Source organism: Camelus dromedarius, chromosome 12 (genome assembly GCF_036321535.1).
Source record: "Camelus dromedarius isolate mCamDro1 chromosome 12, mCamDro1.pat, whole genome shotgun sequence".
In the NCBI taxonomy this organism is placed as follows: domain Eukaryota; kingdom Metazoa; phylum Chordata; class Mammalia; order Artiodactyla; family Camelidae; genus Camelus; species Camelus dromedarius.
In genome coordinates this window covers 11,899,365-11,912,333 of record NC_087447.1, presented here as the reverse complement: position 1 = coordinate 11,912,333, position 12,969 = coordinate 11,899,365, and the positions used below count along the sequence as shown (strand labels likewise).

The 12,969-nt window shown below is 50.9% G+C and overlaps 2 protein-coding genes across 5 annotated transcripts; one reads left to right on the top strand and one right to left on the bottom strand.

The window, feature by feature from the left end:
* Positions 1-986: 986 nt before the first annotated feature.
* YPEL4 (yippee like 4) lies at positions 987-5,854 on the bottom strand. 3 transcript variants are annotated; one of them, XM_064492316.1, is made up of 6 exons: positions 5,598-5,854; positions 4,933-5,000; positions 2,899-3,223; positions 2,672-2,715; positions 2,242-2,350; positions 987-1,974 (listed from the first exon to the last, which is right to left on the bottom strand). In XM_064492316.1, exons 3-6 carry the CDS (start codon positions 3,037-3,039, stop codon positions 1,885-1,887), a joined length of 384 nt encoding a protein of 127 aa, XP_064348386.1. In that variant the 5' UTR covers positions 3,040-3,223; positions 4,933-5,000; positions 5,598-5,854; the 3' UTR covers positions 987-1,884. The 3 variants fall into 3 exon arrangements, with proteins under 3 accessions (XP_064348386.1, XP_010992641.1, XP_064348387.1); XM_010994339.3 differs by lacking the exon at positions 4,933-5,000; XM_064492317.1 differs by lacking the exons at positions 4,933-5,000; positions 5,598-5,854 and adding an exon at positions 3,313-4,919.
* Positions 5,855-9,201: 3,347 nt separating this feature from the next.
* On the top strand, positions 9,202-12,237 carry CLP1 (cleavage factor polyribonucleotide kinase subunit 1). 2 transcript variants are annotated; one of them, XM_064492315.1, is made up of 3 exons: positions 9,202-9,236; positions 10,075-10,702; positions 11,119-12,237. In XM_064492315.1, exons 2-3 carry the CDS (start codon positions 10,097-10,099, stop codon positions 11,788-11,790), a joined length of 1,278 nt encoding a protein of 425 aa, XP_064348385.1. In that variant the 5' UTR covers positions 9,202-9,236; positions 10,075-10,096; the 3' UTR covers positions 11,791-12,237. The 2 variants fall into 2 exon arrangements, with proteins under 2 accessions (XP_064348385.1, XP_010992638.1); XM_010994336.3 differs by having other exon boundaries at positions 9,211-9,312.
* The last annotated feature ends 732 nt before the right edge of the window (positions 12,238-12,969 follow it).

The following is a 12,969-nucleotide window of genomic DNA, read 5'->3' as shown; positions in this document are numbered from 1 at the left end:
CACCTATACTGAAGCTGTTGGAAACTGCTTTCTGCCTCATATTAACTCAGCTTGAGCCTCTTGACACCCAGTTCCCTGCCTGAAATATCCCCTCCCCCCATTCTTTCTCTTTGCCCACCGAACTTCTTATCCTTCAAATGCCATCAGAGCCATCACTTCTGCAAAACCTTCCTTGACTCCCTAAATGGAGGCTAAGCTTCTGTGAGCTCGGGAGCTTACTCCCCCATCCCTGCGCAGAGTCCTGGTCACCTCCTGGAATTGCCTGGTTACTGTTTGTCCTCCCACTAGACGAAAAGCTCCATGAAGCCAGGCCAGGGCTGCTGTGTTCTCCACTGCATCCCCAGTGCTGAACACTGCCTGGTAAGTAAAAGGTGCTCTACAAATATTTGCAGTATCAATGAATGAATCTGGAAATGACAAACTAGTTTACAAAAAATGACTTACGATGCATACAATCCTCCCCGCAGTTGTTGGTGACCCCACAACAATAGGAATTTCACATCACTGCCAAAAATAGCACTTGGGTCACATGGTTGCACTGATGCTGCGATTTTGAGCTATTTTGTTCCACTTTGTATCAACTGCCAGGCCAGCACCTTGGCTGATCGATTTTCCTTAAAGCCTTAAGTGTAACCATGAGTTGACCAAAACATTCCGGAACCAGGCTGAAAGGCAAGGGGACCCAGGAAAATCCTTGTTTTTGGATGAACCTCTTCCAGATGCCCAATCCAGGAAAAAACAGATTCACTGTAAGGGCTCCAAAAGACATGAGCTGTTCGGGGTGCTTCAGCTGGAATACCACTCAAAGAAGCCAGCTGTTACTAAGCAAAACCTCACCTTAATCTCCATCCCCTGGTATCTTGCCATAGGCAAAGCCATTGCTGCCCCCTAGTGGTATGAAGGGACAGGCTCGGGGTGGGGGAGTGTGACTGGATAGCATATGGCACCTGCAGGAGGAAGAAAAGTCAGAGGACAGTGCCTCACGGTTGCTTTTCCCCTTTTTATTAAAAATAGACCCAAACACTTTATGTATCATACAAAAGTTTCGTTCGCTGGTGGCAGCCATGAGGAAGCCTGGCCCCATAGTACTAATTTCCCACCTTCCCTCCCAGGGACTGGGTACCAGGGAGCAGTGGCTGGGCCTCGGAGAATGCCCACAAAGACTGCTTTTTCTGGAAACTGCCAGCTGGGGGTGGGGTCTGTCCCAGGGGCAGCTCTCCCCACCCCACCCAATGGCAAAGGTCAGTTACTCGAAAGTGCCTCTTTAGTGCCAAGATAAACTAACAAGTGGAGTGAAATGGAAACCCCTGTGATTCTTTTATTTCCCAGGGCCTGGGATTTGGGACTTTTTTCTTCCACCCACCCCGACCCAAATCCTTTTTCCTACAAATGGGGGTGGGAAACTTCACCCTCAGGGACTCTGGTGTCTGAGGCCAAAATTTCACTCCAACTTGAGCCTTTTCTCATCTGCTTTTCTGTGGCCTGGGATCTACCAGCCCCATAACTCAAGGTTTCTCCTCTGTTCACTCATAGTTCAAACACTGATTCCTCCCATGGTCCTCTCTGCCTGAGTCTGTGCCCTGCCATCCCTGCAATTTTCAGGAACTTAGGGCTAGAAGGACCCACAACCATCCCTTTCCCAAAGTCTGTCTCTCCCTGACTGCTGCCCACTCCTGAGCCTTCAACACCCCTGGGGTACCCCAGACCCCTGTTCCAAAGGGGTCTGGGAGTGATGAGGTGGAGGCGGGGGAGGGGTTGGTGGGAGCCGGGTTCCCCCCAGGGGTGGGGCAGTACTCATGCTGGTATGGACTGCTTGGCAGGGCCAGGGGACAGGTGTGGGGAGGGTGGGGCATGCGGAGGAACGGCACAGCCTGCCTGAGCCCCTCAGTCCCAGCCGTTGTCCTTCACCATGTGTGACATTTCAATGATGTACTTCCCTTCCTTGTACTTCTGGCTCGTCTCAAAAGCTTGTTCCTGGTGGAGGGAGAGCACTGAATGTAGGACAAAGCCATTTCCTTCCAAGTCCTCCTACTGCCACCTGTGTTACCTCTGCCCCCAGCACTCCTCATCCCCCCCTGCCCCCAGCACTGCCCCCCCCCCCCCCGCCGCCACTCAGTCCAACCCAACTACCAGCTCCCTCTGCCCTCTGGACAAAGCAAAGACCTGACAGGTGGCCGCTGGGGTGTGGAGGGCCACAGAGACCGTCCACCTGAGAGGGTGGCCCTCCCCCCAGGTACTTACATATTTCCAGCCCAGTGTGGTTTTGCAGCTCTCGCAGAAAATATCAGCTACCGAGTGGAGCCCCGTGAGCAGGAGGCGCTGTTCCGCTGGCCCACAACCCACGTTGACCCTGTCTCGGGAAACAGGAAGGACCCAGCACCCGGTGGGGTCACCCTGTCAGTCCAGCCCTCAAACAGCCCAAAGGAACTTCCATCCGGAGAGAGCTTAACCCGCCCAACTGGAGGCCCCCGCCTTCAGCAATCCACCCCCTTAAGTCTAGCTCCTGGGCCTTCCTTCTCCAGTGCAGTGATTCCAGAAAAGACTGAGTTTCTGAACCCCTTTGCAAAAGGAGAGGTAAAAGCAGAAGGTGCAGGGCCACCTCTGACAGCTCACTCCCTTTCTCCACAGAGGAAAATTATTTGCACGTGCACAAGGAGAGAGGTAGACTTACACGGAGTTAAACAGGTAGGCTCGGCCATGGCTCCCTTGGAAGGACTGTGGAGACATAGGACAGACGGTGACTATGGGCAGCCCTTGGCCCCAGGGTCGCCCTGGGCTGGAATCCCCCCGGGACGTGGAGGCGGGAGGATGGGCTTCGCTGCTGCACCCCTGGGTGATGTTCGGACAAACCTGGTGGGAGAGGAAGGGAGTGGCAGCCCCCTCACCACCACTGCGTACCTTGGAAATAAGCTCATCGTGTTTGGCCAGGTGTGCGCGGCAGTGGACGCAGCTGTAGGTGCGGTGGCAGCGGGGCAGGTAGCTGCGGAACGTCTTGGCGGGGAGGCAGGCAGGGCTCGGGCCCGGGTCGCAGCTGGGCATGACTGGCTGGAGAACGATGCCCTGGCGGGCGGGAGGGGCTGGCGCCGTGCAGCCCCCACACAGACGGTCGCAGGTGAAGCAGCGGAGCAGGTTGGCTAGAGCCGTGTTTCAGGGCAGGAGAAATGTGGGGGGGCTGCCCGGCCAGGGCCCCCCCAGACGTGAACCAGATAGAAATGGAAGTCACCTGGGAAGAGGGGAAGGTGCATCAGGAGAGCCCTGTCCTTGTGAGGAGCCCCTACCTGGGGGGAACGGAGAAGATGGGGCCCTGCCCACCTGTACCCCTACTTCCCCCATCACCATCGACCCTCCTCAGTGTCCAGTTGCATTGGGTCTCCCTGTCCTCTGGGTTGCCATCTGCTCTAGAGGTCCCAGGCCTCTAGCCCTGGAGGTGATGTCTCTCCCTCCTGGGGCGGGAGCAGTCTCTACCATTTTCCACTGAGAGCAGCCCGCTGGCACAAGCGCTGCCATGGGAGCAACGTCCTTTGCAAGTGCTCTTAACTGGATTTTCAGTTCTTTTGTGAAGATTTGCGTCCCACGTGCACGGGTAGGCTCTGGGGCTCAGCACTTTGTAAAAGTTGGGGATGTCTGGAGGGTTTTCTTCCTTGCAGCCTCCATTTGCAATGTAATTGGTCCACCAGACTGTTTGTGTGGGAGGGAGGGGCGTGGTGAGAAAGGGGAGGGGAGCGGGCAGGTGCACACACTCTGCTTCAGCCCTCTCCTGGGGCTGAGTCCTGCACTCTGGGAACTAGAACTTGACGGATGTCTCCTCTGGTACCAAGACCTCAGACATGGCTGCTGCCCAGTCCTGCCCCTTGGGCCACTCATTCTGGCTCAGATGCGGCACCTGGCCGTCCTCTCAGCCCCTGAGCCCGTGGACTCTCTCTGCTGCCCTCTGTAATTGTTGCTTTGGCTCTCAGTTAAAGACTCGGGCCTCCAGCCTAGGAGAGAAACTATCTTCCCTCCGGTTGAGTCTGACAGCAGGAACCAGTGGGAACCTGGGACTGTGTCAGGAAGGCCAGCGCTCCTGGGCTGAGTTGTGTGTGTGGGAACAACATCTAAGAAGGGCAGCAGAAGAGGGGACTCTTGTTTTCAAATCCTGTGCTTCGGGGCACAAGGCAGAGGATGTGTCTTCCCACCTTCTCCCAGGGGCAGGGATGGACAGCAGTGACTCTATGGGTGACCCAAGATAAAATAACTGCTGGGATCTGGTTAAGAATCTTGAGGCAGTTGCCCAGACTCCAACCCCAAAGTGGCTGGGGATGCTGGTGGCAGATGATAAGGAGGGAGGTGTCCTCTGTTGGCTCTGATAAGCAAGTGAGGTCCTGCCTTCTTCGTGGGTCCTTGCCCATCATGGGTGGTTTAGCCCAAGTCTGGTTCAGAGATGCCAGCTGGGTGCTCTGGCAACGCTAGGCCACTAGGCAGAGCAGAGTCAGCGTGGCCCTGAGCAGCCAGGGCAAAAAGGATCACTCGTCCTGTCCTCTGCGGTGGCCGCTAGCACTCCAGCTGTTTCAGTGTTCCCTGGGGCCACCAGGCAGTCTCTACAAAAACCCCTCGACAGAGACCATCTTCAGTTTCAGGTCCTCTCCCCCTGCTGGGGCCCAGGAAGACACCTTGGGCTGAGTTCAGGGTGACATTGGGCTCTGGCCGCAGGAAACAGCCCTTCTCACCAGCAGAACACTGTTCAGCCTCCACTTCTCAGGTCTGCCTTCAACTTTGCCTGCAAGTTCCCCTCTGACGCGCTCCACCTAGCACACCTTCGAGGGGCCCCAGGAAGGGGCCAGGTCCTTGCTCTCAGACTCCTTCCCAGCCTCCGGCACGCCTCCCTCCCTCTCTCTCCCCTGCTTCCCCATCAGGCCAAGGAACGGCTGCACAGAAGGCCAGAGGATCACTCACAAGAGGGGGAGTAGGGGCCACTTCTTCCCCCATCTCAGATTACCGGGAGAAGCCAGTTGGGCAAATGACTGGGAAAAAAAAAAAACAAAGGCAAGCTGAGTGCTGGGGAGAGGATGTTCCCCCAAGTGCGTCGGGGCTGGACTGTGGGGGGGGGGGAGAGGGAGGGCTGGGGGAGGGGGATGCTGAGCAACCAAACCAGCGCTGACAGCAGAGGCGCCGAGGCGGAGGCTCCAAGAACCAGGTGCGAATCCCGTGCCTCTCGGGGTGGGGGGGAAAGGGAGGGGGACACCTGCTCACAATGGATTTTCTCATCTGCTCTGAGGCTTTGGCACCCCCCCGGGCTGGCATTCTCGGTATGGTATGGTCCAAATAATTAGCAGCGCAGCCAGCTCCCCGGGCGGGCTCAGGGGGTCTGCACCAGCAGCAAAACAATAAACAGTGATGCCTGATGCTGCAGCCAAAGTTGCCGGGAAATAAGTGCGGGAACCGTCAGAGCTTGGAGAAGGATGGAGGAGCTGAGAGAGGAGCGGAGGCAGCGGGGAGGGGGAAGGGAGGACAAAGGGTGGATGAATAATGCTTTTGCAAAGGGGAGAAAGCAACACGCAGCAGGAGGAGGGAATTTGCAAAGGGAAAAAGATTCATTTGGAGAAGGGCTGCCCCCTCACCTTGAGGTCTGCTCCAGAGATCTCCGTCTATCTCTCTCTCTCTCTCAATCTCTCTGCTCACTCTTCTCTCTTCTCCTTCCGCTCCTTCAATTGGGAAGGGGATGGGGGCGGGGGAGGGTAGTTAGGGGCTCAAGACTGGGGCTGCAAAGCTGGCCAGCTGCTGGGGGGCCAGAGGTTGTCTCTCGTCTGTACCTCGGTCTGTGGGTGAATGTAGCTGTGTGTTGTGGAACTGCATCATAACACTGTGAGTCATCCATCCCCCACCCCCCTCACCTCCCACGTCAGAGCAGGGCTGGGAGACACAGGAGGCGGGTCGGGAGGAAGGGAGGGGGCAGGCATTGAGGGATGGGGCTAAGGGAGGAATGCAGAGGGGTTCGCGGAGCAGAGGGTCTGGCGGGAGGGATGGGGGCGAGAGGCGAGTTTGGCTGCTGAGGAGGAAGGCAGTGTGGCCAAGGAGACAGCAAGAACCTGCGGAAAGGACAGGGCTGGGCAAGGATGGAGTACAAGTGGCAGGGCTGGAGGAAAGGCGGTGGCAAGACAGGCGGCTGATGGTGAGAGATGCATGCAGAGTCAGGCGCGTGCACACATGTTCAAGATGATACGTTTCCCATTTCAGCCCTGATACCGGCCCTGATTGTCACATATGACATAGAGTGCCCCCAAGCTTGTACTAGGCACCTGCAAGCCTCAAAACCTCAGCTTAATACCTCCAAAAGAGTCATAGACCAAATATGACATCTCACAGGCAGGTACCTCTTATCAGCTACCTCCAAATTACTTGTGCTTCATCAGTGGAGACATCCACATTACATAAGGTTCTCCACTGGGCTATAAACTTTCTAGGAGGCAGGTCCTCTGAGAAACTCCTCTCTGCATCCCAGGACTGCAATGCCTAGCGCAGATCTTTGCATACAGAAGATGCTCAACAAAACAGCAGTTGAATTGCATCTTCAGACGTGGTCCAAGTGTCTGGTTTTGCTCTCAGAGCAAACCTGAGTTGGAATCCCAGCTCTGCCAATACACTTACCAGAAACCACTGGTGAGCTACTGATCATCTTTGTGGCTCAGTTTTCCTCTTCTGCTAAACGAAGCTGATAGTATTTACCTCATGGGGATATGAAGTAAGGTAAAATACCACCGAAAAACCTAAAAAATGGCTGGCACGTGATAGACACTTAGTAGTTACTGTCGTTTCAAAACAGTGTCCTCAACTTAATACTCCTAAACATAGAGAGATAAAAACCTCGATTGCTAGCTAAGGCTAACATTCAGAAATTAAAGTGGCACAAAGAGAGGGGCTTTTGGAAAGAAGTGCCTGTGGGTGGTTTATTTTTCTTTTCACAGGAAAAGTTAAGATAGGGAAATGAGGTGAATGGGAGGCAGTGCTTGCTGGGTATGAAATAGTGAAAGAAATTCTGAATATTTAAAGGGAAGATTCTGGGGTTTAAGGTAAACACAGTGTGGGTATCTTGAGTGATGTTACCAGAGGTTTGGGATTGAGAAGGAGAACAGAGTAAAGAAAGAAAAGGGAAATGTTCTTATCTGGGCAGCAGATGAAAAAGAAAATGTTAAGCGGAGGAGGAATTTGTTGAGGGAAAGAGTGGGAAGTGGGAAAAAGGACTGTGAGTAGTTTTTTAGGGCGTGGATTGGAAGTTTAGATGCAAAGAGGGATACCAGTTAATTTAAATTCACTCAGGAAGAAAATGATCAAGAATTTAGCTGGAGAGAAGAATGAAAAAGACATATGAGGACAGTATTATTTGGGGGTGGGGTGGAGATGACAGGAGGACTTGGTGAAAGATTGAAAGTGAGAAAAGAGAGTGTAGGCAAGCACAGATGCTCTAAATGTGCCCTGACTCTGTGTTTAAGAAGCAAAATGGAGAGCAGTAAAGGAGGGGAGGGGTTTCTTCTCCCTAAATTCAGCTTGAGATGGCTCCACAATATCCAAATAAAGATGACCTTCAGATAATTGGGAGAAATTGCCTCAAGGGAGAGAGTGTGGAGGCGAAGACACAGATCTGGCAGATAGACTGCATGGAAACAGGAAAGGATGAGCTCACTCAGGGAGGGAATTTTGCAAATGGAAGCCTAGACCTGAATTTTTGAAGAATGGTGGAAGATTAGGGGATACCTAATAATTAATTGGAGAACGAATACTTGCATGATGAATGAATTAAATAAGTAAAGCAAACCATCAAAAAGAGAACTGTGACGAGTGAGAAATGAGGCTGGCACTCTTAGAAAATGAATGCTAAGGTAGGACCAGCAGGAAAAAGGCAACCCAGAAAATCTTCTCAGGCTTTTCAACCCGGATTAGCCATGTAAGCTGGACTGAAAAAAGTACTCATCTGCAAAGTGAAGATGACATTTATAGTGTGTACTTCACAGGATTCTTGTGAGGATTAAATGAATTTACACCTGTAAAGCCCACAGAACACTATGTGGCATCTAGCACTATGTAAATGTTTGCTGTTATTATAACCGAAATCATACTCCAAAATCCTGGGTTTGAATCCCAACTTGGGCAAGCCCCTTCACCTATCTTTGTCTCCTTCCTTATCTGAAATTGAAAATAATAAAGCTGACTTTACAGGGTGGCTTTGCAAGAAGATGCCTGAAAGGGCTTTGCAAAATGTCAACTACTCTACAAGTGGATGGCATTGTTATAGCTCCTCCTCCTCGACCTATAATAAAAACTTAAGAACTAACATCACTTTCTATGCTACAGGCATTGTGCTTAGGACTTTACATGCATCAGTCTTCAAAGCAACTTTAAGAGGTTAAGTACTGTTGTAATCCCTATTTTATAGTCAAGAAACTGGGTCTCAAAGAGTTTAAGCCTGTGATTTGCCCGAACTCACACAGCAAGTAAGTAGCATAGCAAAGAATACAAGATTCCAAAGTCCAAGCTAATCAGGATAGTATAGACCTGGCCCAACCTGTTGCTCGTTGGGGTAAACGATTGACGTTGTATAACTGTCAGGGCTTTAGAGAGGGAAATGAGTCCCCAACAATAGTCCCCGCTCAACAGAGAGAGGATGTGGGGTAATGACTGATTTACAGAGAAACTGGAAGAAATTCTTGGGCTTTTATTCTTTCATTAAAAAAAATTCTTTTTGAATGCTCTATAGGGGCCAAGAACTGTGGCAGGTAGGGGATGACAGTCCAGTAGTCTCTGATTGGCTGTTTTCCTCCACTTTCCCCTAGGTTTCCTCGTATTTCCTGCTAATTTCCCCGCTTCTAGGCGATCGTGGGACCAAGGTAGAGAGCTCCCTTTCCTTCCCGCCGCCCTGCCCTTTCCAGGGTGGCAGGTGAGCTGGAGCAGAGGTCCGAGAGTTCGCAACCGCCGCGCTTCAGCGACCGTTGGCCCCCTCCGCCCGTCCCCGCGGGGGCGTAACCGCCACTCCTTCAGCTTCGCTCTTGCCGGCTTGGCAAACAATGACGGGCGACGCCACGCCTACCTTTGACGTCACGATAAAAACAATCCTTTAACTACAAGTCCCAGAAGGCCGAGCGGCTGCGCGAGCTCGACCGCTCGCGGCTGTTCAAGCACAACTACATATCCCAGGGTGCATCGCGCGGCCGCGTCTCCTCCAATGCGCAAGTGCGGAGCCGCAGACGTTTCCGGTGTGGGTCCTGGTGAGCAAGGCTACGGTTGGGTTTAGGTGCTATCTAGGGTTCTTTGGTTTACGGGTTTGGGCTCGTGGCTGTACAGGTAAGATCATAAGCTCAGGAACCGTCGCCTTCTTGGGATCCTGGGCAGATTTCGGTGTCTGGGGAGGCTGGGATAAATGCTGGACCCAGAGCTGCGGTCCGGGATCCGAGATAATTCTTCGCTGTTCCTCGGCGTTTTCTAGTTCACGAAGTAATTTTATTTTTCCTCCCCGGCAATCCCTTTAATCCCCAGAACACCACTTTGTGTGTGGAAGTTTAAGTGCCGCCAGTTGACAGCTGAGGAAAAGGTTCAGAGAAGTTAATTGGTTCATTTGTCTAAAGACACTACTGGTAGTTGTTGAGCGGGATCTTAATGCTGTTTTCTGAGTCCGAGCCCGGTATTCTCTGCTTTGCATCCGATTGCTGATGCCCTTTTTTGTTGACTAAGATGGTTAGGGAGGGGGCATCTGTTGCCTTTTTAAGTCTGGAGTATCCCAATAGAGTGATGAAGGGAGCGATGAAGGGGATGTAATCAAGTCTTCTGTCAACCTGTAGACATAGTTTTCTTTTTATATCTGAATCATTTATTCACTCGGTGTGTTTATAGAGGTGCCTTTGGGTTGTCAACTCCTATTCTAGGTATGAGAGTTACAGCAGCAAACAAAAATGCCCAATCCTTACATTCTAGGGTAGACAGACAATAAACAAACTTAGATGGTGATCAGAGATAAGGCGAAAAGTAAAGCAAGGTTAGGAGAAACAGCCACTGGAGGATTTTAAACTGAGTCCTAACTTAGGTTTAGCTCTGTTATTTGTGTTCTAGGCACAGCATCTACACAGAAAAGATGGGAGAGGAGGCCAATGATGACAAGAAGCCAACAACTAAATTTGAACTTGAGCGAGAAACAGAACTTCGCTTTGAGGTGGAGGCCTCTCAGACAGTTCAGTTGGAGCTGCTGGCTGGCATGGCGGAAATCTTTGGCACAGAGCTGACCCGAAACAAGAAATTCACCTTTGATGCTGGTGCCAAGGTGGCTGTTTTCACTTGGCATGGCTGTTCTCTACAGCTCAGTGGCCGCACTGAGGTTGCTTATGTCTCCAAGGACACCCCTATGTTGCTTTATCTCAACACTCATACAGCCTTGGAACAGATGCGGAGGCAGGCGGAGAAGGAAGAAGAGCGAGGCCCCCGGGTGATGGTTGTGGGCCCCACTGATGTGGGCAAGTCCACAGTGTGCCGTCTGCTGCTCAACTACGCAGTGCGTTTGGGCCGCCGGCCCACTTACGTGGAACTGGATGTGGGCCAGGGCTCTGTGTCCATCCCTGGTACCATGGGGGCCCTCTACATTGAGCGGCCAGCAGATGTTGAAGAGGGATTCTCTATCCAGGCCCCTCTGGTATATCATTTTGGCTCCACCACTCCTGGCACCAACATCAAGCTTTATAATAAGGTCAGAGCTGGGACCGTGGTGGGGTGGAGGGAAGGGCTGCTATCAGGGTTGGAAGCTGTGCAGGACTTTGCTCCCTCTCAGCTGGTGTCATTGCCACATGATTTCTTTTGGAAAAGATGGTTACAAAAATAAGTCAGCCTCAGATTGTTAAACATAAAATAAAAATTACGGGGAGGATATAGCTCAAGTGGTAGAACACATACCTAGCATGCATGAGGTCCTGTCCCCAGTACCTCCAATAAAGAAAAATGAAATAAACCAAATTACCCTCCCCCCAAAATTCATGAGGTCAAAACCACAGCCATTAAGAATGCCCTTTTTCTTATACTTAATACTGTTTATTCTTAAGAGAGATTAAATAGCTGTGAGTTTGTTTTTGTGTTTTTTTCCCCTCACCTTGATCTTTTCTTTTGCAGATTACGTCTCGTTTAGCAGATGTGTTCAACCAAAGGTGCGAAGTGAACCGAAGGGCCTCTGTGAGTGGCTGTGTCATTAACACCTGTGGCTGGGTCAAGGGCTCTGGTTACCAGGCCCTGGTGCATGCAGCCTCAGCCTTTGAGGTGGATGTAGTTGTGGTTCTGGATCAGGAGCGACTGTACAATGAACTGAAACGGGACCTGCCACACTTTGTACGCACTGTGCTACTCCCTAAATCTGGGGGTGTGGTTGAGCGCTCCAAGGACTTCCGGCGGGAATGTAGGGATGAGCGGATCCGTGAGTATTTCTATGGCTTCCGGGGCTGTTTCTATCCCCATGCTTTCAATGTCAAATTTTCAGATGTGAAAATCTACAAAGTTGGGGCACCCACCATCCCAGACTCCTGTTTGCCTTTGGGCATGTCTCAGGAGGACAATCAGCTCAAGCTAGTTCCTGTCACCCCTGGCCGAGATATGGTGCACCACCTCCTGAGCGTGAGCACTGCTGAGGGCACAGAGGAGAACCTTTCTGAGACAAGTGTGGCTGGCTTCATCGTGGTGACCAGTGTGGACCTGGAGCATCAGGTGTTTACTGTTCTCTCTCCAGCCCCCCGCCCACTGCCTAAGAATTTCCTTCTCATCATGGATATCCGCTTCATGGACCTAAAGTAGAGATCAGCAGAAAGCCTTGCTGCTTGGGGCATGGGGATCTTCCGGCCCTCACCGAAGGCAGATGGGCTGAGGTATGAGAATGTCTGGGGGCCAGGCCGACCAGTAAATGGACTAGTAGAAAGCGTATGTTCTACCTCTTAAAACAGATGGTGGTAAACTGAGTCATCTACTCTTGAACCAAAAGGAAAACCATAAGAATATAATTGGTTTCTTAAATCACCTAAGGTGCCACTTTGAATTCTCTGAGTTCTGGAAAAATCCCATTTCTTTCACTGTGTGACTATGTGGACTAATTTTTAGGAGGGATTTTTTTTTTTTATTACTGCTTTATATTCTGTATATAGTACTCGTTACCTTGTTTGTCCAGGATAAAACAGTGATTTCGAAGGACTCCTTCCAATAAAGTTCGTATTTGGTTAACTATTTTAATAAATCTGTTTTGCCATATCATAGAAGTTGGTATAATTTTTTAAAATTTCGTACCCCTCCCAAGCATTATAGAAACATTATTGGAATGATTTAGTGCTGAATACCTAGAGCCCACCTGTGAGCTCAGCAGGTGAATTCTTATTATGATATTTCCCCTTTCCTCTGCATTTAGATAAATAGATGCTAAATCTATTGTCAGGGACGCTCTTACTGTGAGGAACTAAAGAGGTGGTAATGAACTTGGGGTGAGATTTCAGATCTGATATTTTCCAGAGATAGCTCATGTTCTCTCTGCTACAGCTATCTTTCCTGTTGTCTGTTTGACTGGAACCAGACCCTAAGTCAAAATGTAAATGGAGCTTTCAGGCGATAAACTGGGAGAGCCCAATCTCTTGCAAATGATTGGTGTTTCTAGTTTGGACTTGTGTCATTGAATAAGTATCTGATGCCCTTCATCCATTCATTCTTCCCACAAATTTTTATCACACCCCCACTGTTTGACAGGAACCATTCTAGATGGGGAACAAGACAAACAAAGTCTTACATTATAGAGTAACCAAAGGTAAGTGCTATACAGAGAGACTTAAATGAGGCAGGGTGACTGGAAGGCTGCTTAGATTCTGAGCACACACTTCGATTAAGACCTGAATGGTTGTGTTAAATTAGGGCAAAATCTTCCTGGTGGAGAAAACAGTGCAAAGGAAAGGAAAAAGCTAAATGTATCAGGTGAAGGGAAAGGCCAGCATGATT

Excerpts from the sequence above, each read along its gene's own strand:
- CLP1 (XM_064492315.1), top strand. The coding sequence starts at position 10,097 with ATGGGAGAGGAGGCCAATGATGACAAGAAGCCAACAACTAAATTTGAA. Across the intron at positions 10,703-11,118 it reads ACATCAAGCTTTATAATAAG|ATTACGTCTCGTTTAGCAGA; the intron begins GTCAGAGCTGGG and ends TTTCTTTTGCAG.
- YPEL4 (XM_064492316.1), bottom strand. The coding sequence starts at position 3,039 with ATGCCCAGCTGCGACCCGGGCCCGAGCCCTGCCTGCCTCCCCGCCAAG. Across the intron at positions 2,351-2,671 it reads GCCTACCTGTTTAACTCCGT|GGTCAACGTGGGTTGTGGGC; the intron begins GTAAGTCTACCT and ends TTCCCGAGACAG. Across the intron at positions 1,975-2,241 it reads CCACACTGGGCTGGAAATAT|GAACAAGCTTTTGAGACGAG; the intron begins GTAAGTACCTGG and ends TCCCTCCACCAG.